Below are 14,506 nucleotides of genomic sequence, written 5' to 3'. Positions count from 1 at the left end.
GGATGTCAAACGAGATAGTTGCCTAGAAGGCGCAGTTCCGCTCATACTTGCAGGGCGCGTCAGATTAAAAAAAAAAAAAAAAAAAAAAAAAAAAGTCAGCCGTGACCATTCTCTAGAAGACGTTCACGTCTTTGCATTGTGGAAAAAACTGTACCGGCGCTAAGCTGACAACACCATCTAATCTCATCACAATCCCATTTCGCACCATTAACCGAAACGGGGGGGGGGGGGGGGGTGTGAGGGGGGGAAGCACACCCACCTCCGTAGAAACGGTGATATTCCCCTACTGAGTAGCTTACCAGTCACGGCCGGAGATCGTGATCACCATCGGGGATCATAATCACCTTTTTGGCTGAATCTGGATTAAGGGGGGAGTAGGGATATCTGGCTGACTGAGCTGGGCGAAAACACATAAAAAAAAAAAGAGGGAAGTCAGCAAGCCCAGACCGAACCCATGTGGAGATATTTTCGTGATATGTCTGGGTACATGGCCGGCATGACCAATTTGATAAACTTGAGAGGGTAAGTAGAACTAAACCGGGTACTTCAGCCGGGCCTCGCCGTTTCTTTCGTCTGACAAACTCCGGGGGGGAAGACCACGGCGAAACAAGGATGAACCATGGAAAGCACACACACACACACACACACACACACACACACACACACACACACACACACACACACATACACACACATGCTTTCAACGCGTCTCTATGAGTGAATGGGAAAACTTGACCCTAAAAGTACTGCGCAGGAAACATCTGCATGGGAGTCACCACATTGGAGAAGAGGGTGGGGGAAGGAGAAACTTGGATTGCATGAGAGGGTTGAAAAAAAAAGGTCTCATCAGTTGCGCGGAGTGTTTTCCGCTAGACATTATCAAAGACTAGGCTTAGACAAAAAACACGGGGATCAAAATGCCTGATTCCCAGTGTGCCCAATCCACGATCCAAGCCCACGCGCGCTCTCTCTCTCTCTCCTCTCTGCTCTCGTGTCGTCCGCCCTCGAACGCCAGTAAGAAAGGCCTGAAAAGGAAGAAAATGGAATAAACAACAAAACCCAGGTAGACTCTGTTCGCCTTGCCTGCCCAAACCCCGTTGAAATCATCTTTTTTCGTCGTGAATTTAGCGAGGAATGGTCCTCTAAGCGTAGAGAAACCATGAAGCCCTTGCAGAACCTGCTTTTTGTACATGTGATAACCCAAACAACACCGGAGAGATTTTTTCCTCTCCCAAGAAGCCATGCAAAAAGAGTTTACCATGACGACTAGTCCATAACCAATAGCCATCCGCTCCAAGCTTACATGCCGCCGATGCCGATACCAATGCCCATTCCGACGTCCAAGGGCTCAGGACCGGCAGGCCCGTCCGACGGGAGGTCACGATCTTCCTCCATCATCTCGATGAGGTTATCCAGGTTCTCGTCGAGGTTCTCCGCGTCGGTGGGGTCGAGACATTTGCGTAGCAGCCGGCGATACTTGTCAATGTTCTCGCCCGTGCCTACCATGCTCAGCGCCTCGACGTAGTCGTTCTCGGACTGTCGCTGCTCTGAGACCATGGCCTTCAGCTGTCTCGCGAGGGCCAATCTGTCCTCGTAAGTGGCTTCATCAACGTCGCCATTGAGCATGCTGATCTCCTGGTCGACGGCCTGTTGTACGTGCAGGCGGTTCTGGTGTGTGATGAGAGACATGACTTGGTGCTTTGCAAGGTTCGCCTCGCTCATGATCTGTGCGGCGCCGTCGTCCGGCTCGAGCTGAGCTTCAAGCTCGGCCATCTGCTGTCGTACGGCGGCGAGTTCCGCTTGAGTGTTGGAGAGTATGCGGCGCGCTTCCTTCTCGGCTTGGTCTTTCTCGCGGATCTCTTCGTCGTAACTGCCCGCAAGGTCCTGGAACTTCTCCATTATGAGGGGCGTGATACGCGATTGTACCGTGTTGGCGGCTTCTGAGTTAAAGGAGGAGATGGCGAGCTTTTTGCTGCTCGTCAATCTGTCAGGCATGGCATCCCGGAAGGAGACATAGCGCTGAGAGTCGGGGGCAAAAGGAGAAGATGATCGCTGCGGACCACGCTCCTTCTTCGTTGCGTTAAGCTGAGCGATAAGGTCTTCTGCCCGAACGCCCTCGTGATTAGGGATATTAGTTGAGGCCTGGCGGCCGAGAAGCGCCCTGATGCATTTTCTGGCATTCCGCTGCGCTGCCAGATGGAGAGCAGTGTTGCCTTCGTTGTCCTGGGCGTCGATGAGTTGCTGTACATAAGCCGGGTCGTGTGTCTCTTGGAGTTTGTTGAGGATGTTGTCAAGGTAGTACCTTGAACATGAGTGGCTAACTACTCTTCCGTTCTTCATCACTGCGGCGTGGTGAATGACTGTGCTACCTGAGTGATCTCGGGCGTCGACGGTGTCGAATAGTTCCTTCATAACCTGGGGGAACGTTTGCTTCTCATAGCAGTTTGTAAAGTGTACAGAGCGCATAAAGGGAGTCTCTCCCCGAACGTTCTGCACTGACAAGCTGGCTCCAAAGCGGCGGAGCTGTTTTATCACGTCCAAATCACCCATAGCCGACGCCCAATGAATGGCAGTGTGTTCCTCCGAGTCGATGATCCAATTTGGTTGAAAATTCGGTGGAGGCTCAGGGCGATATGCCGGCTTCTCATTTCTAGAGAGAAGAAAGTAGTCCAAGAGCTCATCGCCATAAACGGAATGCTGCTGCTGCGTCAAGTCCTGGATGGCCTCTTCCCTCTTCCTCTTTCTGTGGCCTGTTGAGTGGTGGGACATGTCAAAGCGGTCGTCATCCATATAGGAGGCGGAAGCGACAGTCAAGTTATCCGGGGTATCATCATCATTCATTAGAGTGTCGCCGACCTCGTATTCTTCAGGTTGTGATGCGCCTGGCAACGAGTTGTTAACAGGAGGCTGAGCTACCGACTGCTGCTGGAAGTTTGTACTGGGCCACTTGGGCACAGCAGGCTTCTTCGGTGCCTTGGGTTTACTGGTATGCCGGGGAGCCGGCGGAGGGCTCTGGTTGCCAGGGACGTATTCGAAGATGGGCCGTAGACGATCGTAGACGTTGTTGCGCTGGGCGAGAGCAACGCCTTTATCAAGAGGAATCCATGTGCCCTGGTATTTTCCGTAACCACCCTGAATCTTCTCGTGTTTTTCCTTTTGGACCTCTCGCTCAAGGATACGTGTTCTGGCGGGTTTATCAAAGCCGGCTGCTTTCAGGATATGTGTCGCATTGATCCAGTCATCCTGTCGCCTTCGCATAACATGTTCTTTGAGATCATCTCCGAATTGGAATTCGTAAACAGGTATCTGTACAAGTGGTCCGTCAGCAATTGAGGCTTTCCGGTGTGCGACAGAGGTTCAGCGATCCAAAGGTGCCGTTCAGCATCATGTTGCAAGAGAAGTTGTCCCCCCTTGGCGCTGATTTAAGCGCCCACCTTGGCCGACCAGTTGAAGTGGAGTGAAGAAGTATCACGACGCTTTTCAACCCAACAAAACGATTTCCGAATCATGAAAAAAATCACTTACACCACTGTAGGTAGCACTGTAGACACCGGGGAGTGCAGTGCCCTTAACCATCGTCAACTTCTTGGAGCAAGGGACAGGCCCTGCTTTCTCGGCGTGGATGGTTCAGGAGGCACTTTGGCAGTTTGCTTTGGGGCAGCGAGGAAGGGTAACGGCCGGGTATTAAGGAATTGAAAACGTCGTGCGGCGTACCGTTCGGCAGGTGGTTGCTGGCGAGGGCTCGGTGAGGCTCTTGGTGAGGTCCTGTACCGGATTCACGGATTTTCTTTCACCAGAGTTGAGTGGATGCTCTTTCGTCGTCTGGGGGAGGAAAGGACGCGGTCGCGGCTTGACGCGCCTTCCACGCGAAGACAATTAAACGCGGGGGCCTCAGGCGTGAAGCATGTCATGGTCCAAGCGTCTTTGCAATAAGTGGACCATCGGATCTGTCTTTCATGTCACGTGATGGTCTTATGAGACTGGCCCAAGCTCAAATTCATTGGGACCGAAGCATGTGTCAGCTTCAGTCAGGTTTCTACATAGTTAGCAGAGGCAGTCAGATACGACTAGACATTTCAGCATAAGTTGATGTTGACTACCAGTCTCTTGGTGCTTGGCAAACTATACATCAAACCCCGACAAAGATGGTATTTCTTTGACTCTAGTCAATAAACCCAAAAACTTACTTTTCTTCAAATACAAAGACATAGAGCACCTTCCGTCGCTAGAATATGCGTATCCTCCAAGTGTCATTGTTACAAGTGATAAAGGGGTAAAAGAAAAGGACACTGCCTGGGGGCCGTCTAGTGTAGTCCATCATGAAGATGTCGTGATAATTACTGCGTATGCAACTAGCTGACCTAGTCTTTTTAACCGGCACTATTCCCGTCAAATCCGACACGTCCCCATGCCATCGGGGATAATTACATTAGTAATGCTCCCGACTCGGATAGCAATGACACCGTGACGTCTTCAACTGTCGCATATCTTATTACCCCACCATGATGGCGGGGTCCAAACGCTCGAAACCCACTCCGTGGTTGTGGTATGAGTCTATCTGATCACGACATCGCTTTTCGGACCAAAAACCATTGCAACCTCCTGCGGTCGATATCGGAGCAAAAGCCCTCATATATAGGCACTCGTTGTTTATTTGCTCACCCTAATTTTTAGTGATCATCTGTAGCAGACCCAAAGGTAATACTCCTTATCCTCGCTCTCGCCGTACTTTTCTCAACTCAAGGATCCCCAGTTTCCATCATGCCTCTCGTCGCTTCAAACCCCAAGGACCGCATCATCCTGGGTCTCATGACCTTCGGACCCAAGGAGTCCGATGGCGCCCGAATCACCGACTTGGGCACCTTTAACAAGGCCCTCGATGTCTTCCAGACCCGGGGCTACAATGAGGTTGACACGGCCCGCGTATACGTCGGCAGACAGCAGGAGGCTTTCACTCGCGAAGCCAAGTGGAAAGAGAGAGGATTAACTCTGGCCACCAAGGTTCAGTACCCTGGCACGTTGGGAGACCACGCTGCTAGCAAGGTAATTGAGTCTGTTGAGACCAGCCTGAAGGAGCTTGGCACCGACTGCGTTGACGTGAGTTGATATGAAACCGCCACTGATAAAAGTATTGTGCTAACATGTCACCTTAGATTCTGTACATCCATGCTGCTGTATGAGTTACTCCTTATCCCGCTAAACTTGGGCATGCAATTGATATAAGCTTACAGGACCGCGCAACTCCGTTTGCCGAGACCCTTGAGGCCTTGGACAAGCTCCACAAGCAGGGCAAGTTCGTCAAGCTGGGCCTTAGCAACTTTACCGCTTTTGAGGTGGCCGAGGTGGTCATGACGTGCAAGTACAATGGCTGGGTCCGTCCTACCGTGTACCAGGGCATGTACAATGTCATTACTCGCAGCATCGACGCGGAGCTGATTCCGGCCTGTCGCCGCTATGGACTGGACATTGTCGTTTACAACCCCCTGGCTGGCGGACTATTTTCAGGCAAGATTAAGTCCAAGGACATTATCCCTACCGAAGGCCGCTTCTCAGACAACCACGGCACGGGCGGAAACTATCGCAAGCGCTATTTCCGTGAGAGCACGTTCAAGGCGCTCCAGACGGTCGAGGCTGCAGTGGAAAAGCACGGTCTCAGCATCATTGAGACGGCGCTGAGATGGACGGTGCACCACTCGAGCCTCAAGATCAAGGACGGCAATGACGGTATCATTATCGGTATCTCCAGCGTGGAACAACTCGAGGACAACCTTAACCACCTCGAGAAGGGCCCCCTGCCGGAGGAAGTTTTGCAGGCGCTTGACCAGGCGTGGCTTGTCTCCAAGGCTGACACGACTAACTACTGGCACCTGGACCTAGAATACAAGTATGACACCCGGGATGTTCTTTTTGGCGCGGGGGCCAAATGATCGGGCTAAAGGGGGACCCGATGGGAGGGAAGCTTTCAGATCTGAAGGGCAAACTGCCGTAGAGATACAGGCATCATGGCAATTTGTATTTGATACCCACGTCAGAATCTGGACAGATGGCCCTATCAGATGTCAAAACTCAGCATGTGTGTGATCCTCAGATGTGATGTCGGATCTCGGGCGACTGGAGGCATGTTGGATGTAGAGTGCCTGTGTGTGTGTGGCAGCGGGCCTTTTCCCAGTCATGCGACTGCATGCGTGATGGCGTAGGATGGCCCGAAGCGTGCTTTTGAGGCCCTCCCGAGGCCTTTTTTCGTACCGCTGCAGTGGGCTGCTAGGCCAGTAGTACGTCGTAGTAGTGCGCGCTAGGATTCCTGCGGTGTAGACAACTCGAGGGTTATCGGACCCAGGTGATTGACTTGTCACAACGCTCATGACCGTAACCTGTGACGGGCGCAAGTTTTGGCGGAAGGGTGTGGTATCGGGGTACTTGATTCGTACATTTGGCAAGGCTGATAAGGCAAGGGCGACCGTGAGTTGAGGTTTAATGTGCTAATTAGTGAACAGATCAGAGGGAGAGAGTTTGTGTCACTGCGGCATCTTAAGCGGCCTTGCTTATTTCTGGAGGGTGTGCATGTGGGTGAGACCAGGGAAGCATATCCTGTACTAAGAGGCATAGATGGGCAAGGTGAAGGGGGGGCTGTGTGGTGGTACGTGGACAACTACATAGGGCACCTAAAGCACAAGTGTGGGGGGAAGGAGAGGGGGGAGGACACATGCATAGTGTATACGGGCTTGACGGGGGCCAGGAAAAGGGAGGACATGGAAGGTGGAAAGGGAGGAAAATAGGCAGGAAGGGTCTTCCGCGCCAACCGCCCCTCCTTCCTCTCCCCAAGCCCGCCCTTTCGGCAAGCACCAAGTCGCCAAGTTAGCAGTGTCTCGGCGGAATGGACCTCGGCCTATCAGGAGTTACAATAGCACTCACTTAGGCGATCCTGACCCCCCCCAATCAGTGGGTACGGTTGGTATCATTACGGTACATGGCACGTCCCCAGGCGAACTTAACGTGCTGCAGGGTGCTCCACGTCCATTTGCCCATGCCATGCTGCCACTGCCAAACTACGTAGGCCGATGCATGTCGGGTGGGTCATTAACCACTTTCCAATGCAGAAGTGTCCAACTGGCACACTGTCACTGTTTCTTGATCAAGCCAGCCTACCTTACCAAAAGAATTGCGACTCGCATACTCAAGCCTGTTTCTTCTTTGCAGTTTCCTGCAGTACGGCAGCGATTCCCATTCAAGTCCCTCCTTTGTAACTTTTTTAGCCTTTCTTCTTATCTACCTCCGCTTCCCTACATTCCTCTTCGCACCCTCCTTTCCAAATCTACCTCTTATGCCTCCCAGACTACCTACCGGGCCGGACGGAACCCTCAATATTCCCCATTCCCAAGTCGAACAATCCCGTCCTTCGCCGGGTCCGTTAACTGCAACCACATGCGATTCCAACATCTCCGATTACATTGGCAGCGGATCTGGTAGCCCTGGACTTAGCCCTGGGCTCGACCAGCGCTTAGCCGAGTTTGATGCATTGCGAAACGGCGACGACGATTACTTCGAACGCGATTACGACCACGACGACGACGACAACATGAGTGACTCTCACCGAAGACCCCCTCTCCTCCGAAACCACGACTCTCGCTCCGGTCAGCCTCTCCTTGAATCTAAATCCGACGATAAAGACCATTCCAATGGCGACCATGGCTATTCCACTCGTTCTCGGGGCGGCAGTCCCTTGCTGACCCCTAGCCGGCCGGCCTTCTCCCGCCGCTCAACCCTACGAAACCACTCCCCTTCGACCGCCAAAGCGAACGCGCGCAAGAAGTACCTTTATGCCGGCTTCTTCCTCATTCTCAGCTTGTTCTCCTTCGTCATTCAGACCGAGCTGTCGGCCTACATCCAGCAGGAGCTGGGCTGGGATAAAGCATACTGCATGCTGTACCTTACCCATGGCTCCTGGGCGATGCTATGGCCTGTTCAGCTATTGATATTGCGCCTCCAGAACCGCGGTGTTTCCTGGTCCTCTTTCTGGCGCCATCACCGCGATCTGCTTCACAGCACCGCCGTAATGGTTCAGACACAGAGCCTCGACATTTCGCGCCACAATACCCGCCCTCGTTCCTCGCCGCTAGCTTATCTCGTCAAGACCACTGCCTTTGTTACAACAGCTCTGACTATTGGTGGTCTTAGCTGGTACGTCGCCGTGAATTTAACGACTCCTGCTGACCTGACGGCCATTTACAACTGCTCGGCCTTCTTTGCCTACGTCTTTTCTGTCCCTTTGCTCAAGGAGCCTCTACGCCTGGACAAGTCTATCGCAGTGATTGTAGCTATTGCCGGTGTGCTGATTGTTGCATATGGCGACACGAGCCCTGGAGACGACGACGCTGCCCACCAAAAGGCCGCTGGCGAGCGCCTGACTGGCAACTTGGTCATTGGTGTCGGCTCCGTGCTCTATGGACTGTACGAGGTACTCTACAAGCGCTTTGCGTGCCCGCCCGACGGCTGCTCTCCGGGCCGCGGCATGATCTTTGCCAACACATTCGGTTCTTTGATTGGCACTTTTACGCTCACTGTGCTCTGGCTCCCGCTGCCTATTCTTCACTGGCTTGGTATCGAGACTTTCTCTTTGCCAACAGGCCACACCGCCTGGATGCTTTTGGCCAGCGTCATTATGAATGCTACATTTGCTGGCAGCTTCTTGGTCTTGATCAGTCTGACGAGCCCTGTTCTGTCCAGTGTGGCCAGCTTGTTGACCATTTTTATCGTGGCAATCACTGACTGGATCAGGACTGGGGAGCCCCTCAGCTCCGCCGCTCTTCTTGGTGGTGTCATGATCATGGTTGCCTTTGGAATGCTGAGTTGGAGCACATGGCGTGAGATGACGGAGATCGAGGCCACAAAAGCAGTCGACCTGACCGACAGCGGTGACGATAGTGACAGGGATGAGCGTGAGGATTAGAGTTGAGCTCGGTATTCTTTACATGGTATTGGAAACATCAATGGCGTCTCGGGGGTGTCGGTGGTCAATGTGGTCTTTGATTGTTGTTTTGTGTGCGTTCAATATGGGCATTTGGCATCATTCAACGGGGTCGGTTGCAACTCGTTGGCATTGGATTACAGCATCATTTTTGATCATGACGGACTGGAAAGTCCATCACAGTGGACCACGGGAGGAGGATACGGCATCATGCCATTAGGTATAGTCTCATTTCGCTGCATACGGGAGCTCGGTCTCTCTGTTCACACTGGGTGTTCTTGGCTTAGTTTTCATTTGCGGCATAGACAGTGTCTTTCTTTTTTTTTTTTTTTTGTTCAGGGGCAGAATCAGTTTCTGATCCCGTTAGAACGCAACGAGATACCATTTATGGACGTTGCTGGACTGGAAACCAAAACAACACCAATGGTATTGGGATTATTTTTGCTGCGTCGCAGCTCACAGCCGTCTTGAAAAACATTTCCTTGATATTTCGACCATTCTGCTAAACTCACCTGTCGCAGTTCTCTGTTAACGGCGCAAATTTCCTCCTCTATTTCCACTCTCTCCATGTCATCCACATTTACAAAGAGATTTCTCTAACCATAGGTTCACGGTAAACCAGAGCTTTCATGGACCACGACTAACGTAACCGGTTTGACTTGAAACAGGGGCGGCTCCAGCGATCAGCCCGCAACCCGAGATGAAGCTCCACCTTCCGACCCCCCTGCTAACAACCCCCCGTTTCCCGAGTTCCGACGGCATTTTAAGCCACCCCATTGCGCGGCATGCCATGACTTGATAAAGGTAAACCAATACGCGTATGTCTAGCTCATAATCCAAAGCTTTTCGTGAGAAAATGTGCCGGCGAAGAGAACTTGCGGGTTGACTTACTTACATGAGCTATTGTTTGCGGTGCTTACTTATTAGCTGCTGCAAGGACTTCACCTGTTTCGGACCTTGGAGACACTCTTACATAGGCTGTCACTGTTGTCGAGACGAACTGCAGAATCTACTGAACACCAGCGTCACCTCGGGCACTGGCTAGAAATAAGAATCTAAGTACGCGGTCCAGCTTCGAAAATCTCGTGGGCCCATCCAGGTCACCTACGTCTCGCAGCATAGACCGATCGATGGGTTACATGGCCAGCATGCAACTCCCGGCTTCAAGTGATTTCTTGCCATCGAAGCTCAAGGCATGTCAGCTAGACGACTTGCAACGTTTGGCGGATGACTTTGTGCCGCTTAGCTTTGTGCATCGTGTTACTTGCGTCGATTTGCGATCAGAAAGCTGTCGAGCTGGAAAGAAGTTAGCGGGAGCATAATAAAGATGTGCGACTTCTACAAGGATGTTGTGGATTAAAAGATGTGAATTGGGAATATGGACTAGTATGTAAGTGTGATCTTCTTAAATTAATTTAAATTGATAAAGGTTATTGCAACGAATTTGACTCATGACGCAACTGAGGCTTTATAATGCTTCATTACCTTACTGTTCAATTAAATCCTTTTACATGACTAACATGCATTCATAAAAAGTCGATTAAAGTTTGATTATTGCGGTAGTTATGAAGAAGGAAGACGCCAAGTAAACTATCTTCTGTATTTATCTGATGTCTACACCTTACTTAACAACAGATTAGACTCTGTGATAATTTCATGTAACACGGAGGTATTTAAATAGGCTGCTTACCTTCTTAGAAGATAACCGCATCCCATTTGAAATTGCAAGTTCTTCATGGATGCCAATACCTAGCCTACAGCGGCTTCTGCCCATAAACTACGTGACTGTGAAGCGGTTAGTAACACTCAAGCGAAGCAGATGTCATGAATGAGATAGGCATACATGTCATACAAAGCATGAAATGAGTTGCTCTTCAACTCATTCCGCACCGATGCAAGCTGCACCAAGACCTCCGTCTCGGTCTTTCCCAGAACGCCACAGAATAACTTCATGGAGAACGCCTCCAGCCCATCCAAAATCTGCGCCAGATTCAACAAGCCGATTTCTTTGTAGTGGGTATGCTTTGCCCAAGGACCGATGGGAACCTTGAACTTCTGGTGTGACAGATTATCGAACCCTCCGTGGCCTCTGACCCAGCCTTCGAGCTGTGGGCCTGGGCACGGATCTCGCCCTATGCTCTTCAAAGTATTGACAAAGGTCTGATTCCACTCGTGAGTAGCGTGCTGGGGTGTGTAGGTCCCGTCATCGGAGTAGTACTCGACGCTCATGTCCTGGAACTCGGCCCAGCCTCCGGGGTTGAGATTACTGCGGCCATGAGTTAAAATACTTTTGAACCAAGGAGAATATACAATGGAAGGCTGTTTGCTGCCAAGCTTACTCGTAAATGCTTTTTACCAACTTCGGCCAGTCGCCGATGGAAGCGGCCATGAACCGGCACATGATGTAGTCATACTTCTTACCCACCCAGGGACTCTCAACGTCGTCGATCTCGAACTTGACGTTTGGAGGAACCCTGATCAGACATGAGGTGAGCTCAAACTTTGAATACGATGGCGAGACTTACCATGTAGGTTGAATGGCGCTCAAATCGTTTCCAATGACCTTCTCAAATCTTAGTATTGCCGGTACTTGAAAGTTCGAAAGTGAAAGAGTTGAACTGACTTCAGCGTTAGGGAACATGTCACCTGCTTCAATAGCCCCTATATAGAAATGGAATTAGTAAAGGAAGTGATTACCGGCTACGGCAGAGGGATATGTTTACAAATTCCAGTGCCAGTCCCAATGTCGAGTATGCGGTGGAGCTTGTGCGACTCGATGGGTGCTAGGTAAAGCTTATTGCCAATCACCTTGGTGATTAATGCGTGAGCCATATCAAGTCGTTCTGATTCTATGTCGTCGTTTGGCAGCACATATGCTGAAATTGTGAGCGGTTCATCCACAAAGTGGTAGCTCCTTAAAGTGGACCAAATTGAAGGTCAGGTAACTCACAGCCAGACCGGAAGGCATGATAACGCCTGCCATATTCTGTGGGATAGTCGATCACGCTGGACGTCAGCGAAGAGGTGTAGTTTGAGCTGTGATACCAGGATTGTCAACACTTCAACCAAGCACTGGCTTTAAGGTCGAGTTCATACATTCGGTCGTCAATCGACGCGGTGCCGTCCGTCTTTCTTTAAGATCAGCAACGTCTGGCCGGGAGAAACTATCCATATTAAATTGCGTAAATTACCTCTCCCTCGTCAGCCTCAAGCGCGACCTCCGCTGTGTTGCCTTCCGGGGACGGCTCGACTGCGGTATCTCCTCTGGAGGAGCCGGCCGCCGGCCCTGTCGCTAGCGCTGAACCTTTTTGCTTCTCCGAAACCTCGGCCATTTCAATTCAGAAAAACTTTTCTTCTTCAATGACAAGGAGGTTTAATGGCTGAAATTAGGTCACGAGGAAAAGGGGATAATTCAGTGCCAACGAAATGAGATTGGCTGGGAAGGGGATTTTGTACTGCGGTGAGTCTCCCCCAACAAGGGCGTTGTGCCTCATTTGTTGTTGTCGCATTGGGCTAGGTCTTTATGCATTCGGATGCACAACAATGCAAGCTAGAAGATGTCTCACATTTGCGGTCAGAATGAGGGCACTTGAACGCTGAGCCTTTGAGCATTCCAGACCAGTAGAGGCGGGGCACACAACGCCTACGGAACGTCTAGCCGATGAGCCACGTGAGCCGGTCAGCGTTTGCTATCTCATAATTTGGGAGCTGAGATCGATGGGCGTTGAAATCAGCATTAGCTTGGATGTAAATGCAGTAGCTAGACATGTGCCCTGCTGGTGGATGCCCCTCCTCGGGGGTGGGGGTGCTAATCATGGCTTTAATGTTGCTGTTAGTGTTTCTGACAAGAAATTGAAATGGAGAAATGGTGCATTGCACATATTCATCGCTTGCTTCTTGTGTAGCAACTTGTTGTTTCTTCTGACGAGTAGCGTCGATGGGGACTGAGGAGACATTAGTTTAATTTCACATGTTGCGACTTTGTTTTCGGGGCCTGGATGAAGCAGTTGAAACCCTTTAATAAGCATCCTCGCAACGATTTGACCTGAGATAGAGGCATGATATTATCCAGCTGAAGACTGGTTCATAGTTGTTCCTAGTATCAGGAGGGCTTTGCGACTGAAGCATTTGACTTATCACGATCGCTAAGATTGTGCTTTATTTCTATCGGAGGCGTGGTGCTGGATTTAGAGTATTCAAGTCACCTAGAAAGACAATTTAAACTTATGACAGGTTCGCATGCTATGAGAAATATCCCGAAAATGATTCTCATCATGGATGATCTTCCTGATCAGACATAACAGAATCTCGCCTACGCCGGTAATATTTTTGCGTTACCTGTTAACAGACGGACTGGCTTCTCTTCAAATTTTCAAGTCTGAGACTGCCCCTTCGTAGATCAGGCTGAGATTCGAAATATGGGAACTCAATGCAACCTGTTTTTGTTGTTCGTGCCTTTTCTCGTACTTTTACCTTGTGTACGCCCCAAGTTGCAGCAAGCATTTCGTGTTGTTACGGATGAACAAACGCTTTGGCAGTTTCTGGTACGACTCATTCCCGTTTGGAACGTTTGCGATTCTGAAAAGCGGTTTGGTAGTGCTTGCCGGAGTCTGTATTGTCCCTCTAGAGCTTGTTTTGACGTATCTCTATGACTCGCTCACCTGCTAAAGTCAGACTAATGACAACCAATGAGTTTATGATGGAGATGGAGCACCTACTGGCAAAAGACAGCGACGACTTAATTGACCTTCGGAAAAGGTTGGAAAAGAGACCACCGCAGACTGTAGCGAGTTAGAAGAATCATCACAACACAAAAAACCTGGATGGCCATGATCTGGTCCGTGGCAGACTGTGCAGTCTATGGTATTGCCATCTCCATGTAAGTCCTGCTTACTGGAGGATCCGGCATGATTGATAGTTTGATAAGTTCATGTTGATAGCAACGTGCGAAATTAGGCGATGTCCAAAGGGACTCTGGCAGCGTGAGATCTTCTCAAGGGGGCTGAGCTGCATATCTACAATCGCAAGAGTACAATTCAAGCCGTTGGATGTGCCAATGACCATGGCCCCGTTTAAAAAACCGCTTTTCTCCGAAAATAGCAGAACCAACAGAGAACACAATTGCAAAGACCCTTATGGCCATTGTGCGAGGACACTCAAGCGGGTCGCTACTTCAGTGATTCCCAATGGCCCATATAGGCTAACAATTCGTGGCTTGATCCTCCACTCTGGATGACTAGGGTTTCTGTCAAAATCGTCCAGTATCTCTGCCTCCTGCAATGGACGTAAGAGATTCCCCACTTATTGTCGATCCAGCCCTCAGTTGCTGTGCGCTGGCAAAGAAATATCTTGTGATGAAGGCGAACAATGGAAGTCTTGGTACACTGCATTATCGTCGGTTTATTAGCCCAATTCCTTCGTGTTGATTTGCGTTTGATGGTTCTATGAGCCATCAGATACTTGCGGTTTGCTTGTACTTCCATACTCCCTAAGGCTTTCTACCCATGCTTTGGAATCACAGACGCTGGTACGAAGAACAGC

General features: G+C 50.5%; 4 protein-coding genes across 4 annotated transcripts; 2 read left to right on the top strand and 2 right to left on the bottom strand.

Annotated features, from left to right (window-relative positions):
• Window positions 1–1,299: 1,299 nt before the first annotated feature.
• On the bottom strand, window positions 1,300–3,576 carry CTRU02_200873 (ank-repeat protein mbp1; the record flags this gene model as incomplete). The annotated part of the gene is made up of 2 exons (XM_036718888.1): window positions 1,300–3,306; window positions 3,526–3,576. 2 exons carry the CDS (start codon window positions 3,574–3,576, stop codon window positions 1,300–1,302), a joined length of 2,058 nt encoding a protein of 685 aa, XP_036589888.1.
• A 1,185-nt stretch (window positions 3,577–4,761) lies between these two features.
• Window positions 4,762–5,927, top strand: CTRU02_200872 (aflatoxin b1 aldehyde reductase member 2; the record flags this gene model as incomplete). Its single annotated transcript, XM_036718887.1, has 3 exons — window positions 4,762–5,097; window positions 5,154–5,174; window positions 5,232–5,927. The coding sequence occupies 3 exons, from the start codon at window positions 4,762–4,764 to the stop codon at window positions 5,925–5,927; spliced, it is 1,053 nt and encodes a 350-aa protein (XP_036589887.1).
• A 1,394-nt stretch (window positions 5,928–7,321) lies between these two features.
• On the top strand, window positions 7,322–8,947 carry CTRU02_200871 (duf6 domain-containing protein; the record flags this gene model as incomplete). Its single annotated transcript, XM_036718886.1, has 1 exon — window positions 7,322–8,947. The coding sequence occupies one exon, from the start codon at window positions 7,322–7,324 to the stop codon at window positions 8,945–8,947; it is 1,626 nt and encodes a 541-aa protein (XP_036589886.1).
• Window positions 8,948–10,719: 1,772 nt separating this feature from the next.
• Window positions 10,720–12,297, bottom strand: CTRU02_200870 (umta methyltransferase family protein; the record flags this gene model as incomplete). Its single annotated transcript, XM_036718885.1, has 8 exons — window positions 10,720–10,750; window positions 10,809–11,231; window positions 11,305–11,439; window positions 11,491–11,626; window positions 11,689–11,841; window positions 11,916–12,001; window positions 12,062–12,093; window positions 12,157–12,297. The coding sequence occupies 8 exons, from the start codon at window positions 12,295–12,297 to the stop codon at window positions 10,720–10,722; spliced, it is 1,137 nt and encodes a 378-aa protein (XP_036589885.1).
• Window positions 12,298–14,506: the final 2,209 nt, after the last annotated feature.

Source organism: Colletotrichum truncatum (assembly GCF_014235925.2).
Source record: "Colletotrichum truncatum strain CMES1059 chromosome Unknown Contig_0001, whole genome shotgun sequence".
In the NCBI taxonomy this organism is placed as follows: Eukaryota; Fungi; Ascomycota; class Sordariomycetes; order Glomerellales; family Glomerellaceae; genus Colletotrichum; species Colletotrichum truncatum.
This window is presented reverse-complemented; position numbering and strand designations above follow the sequence as displayed.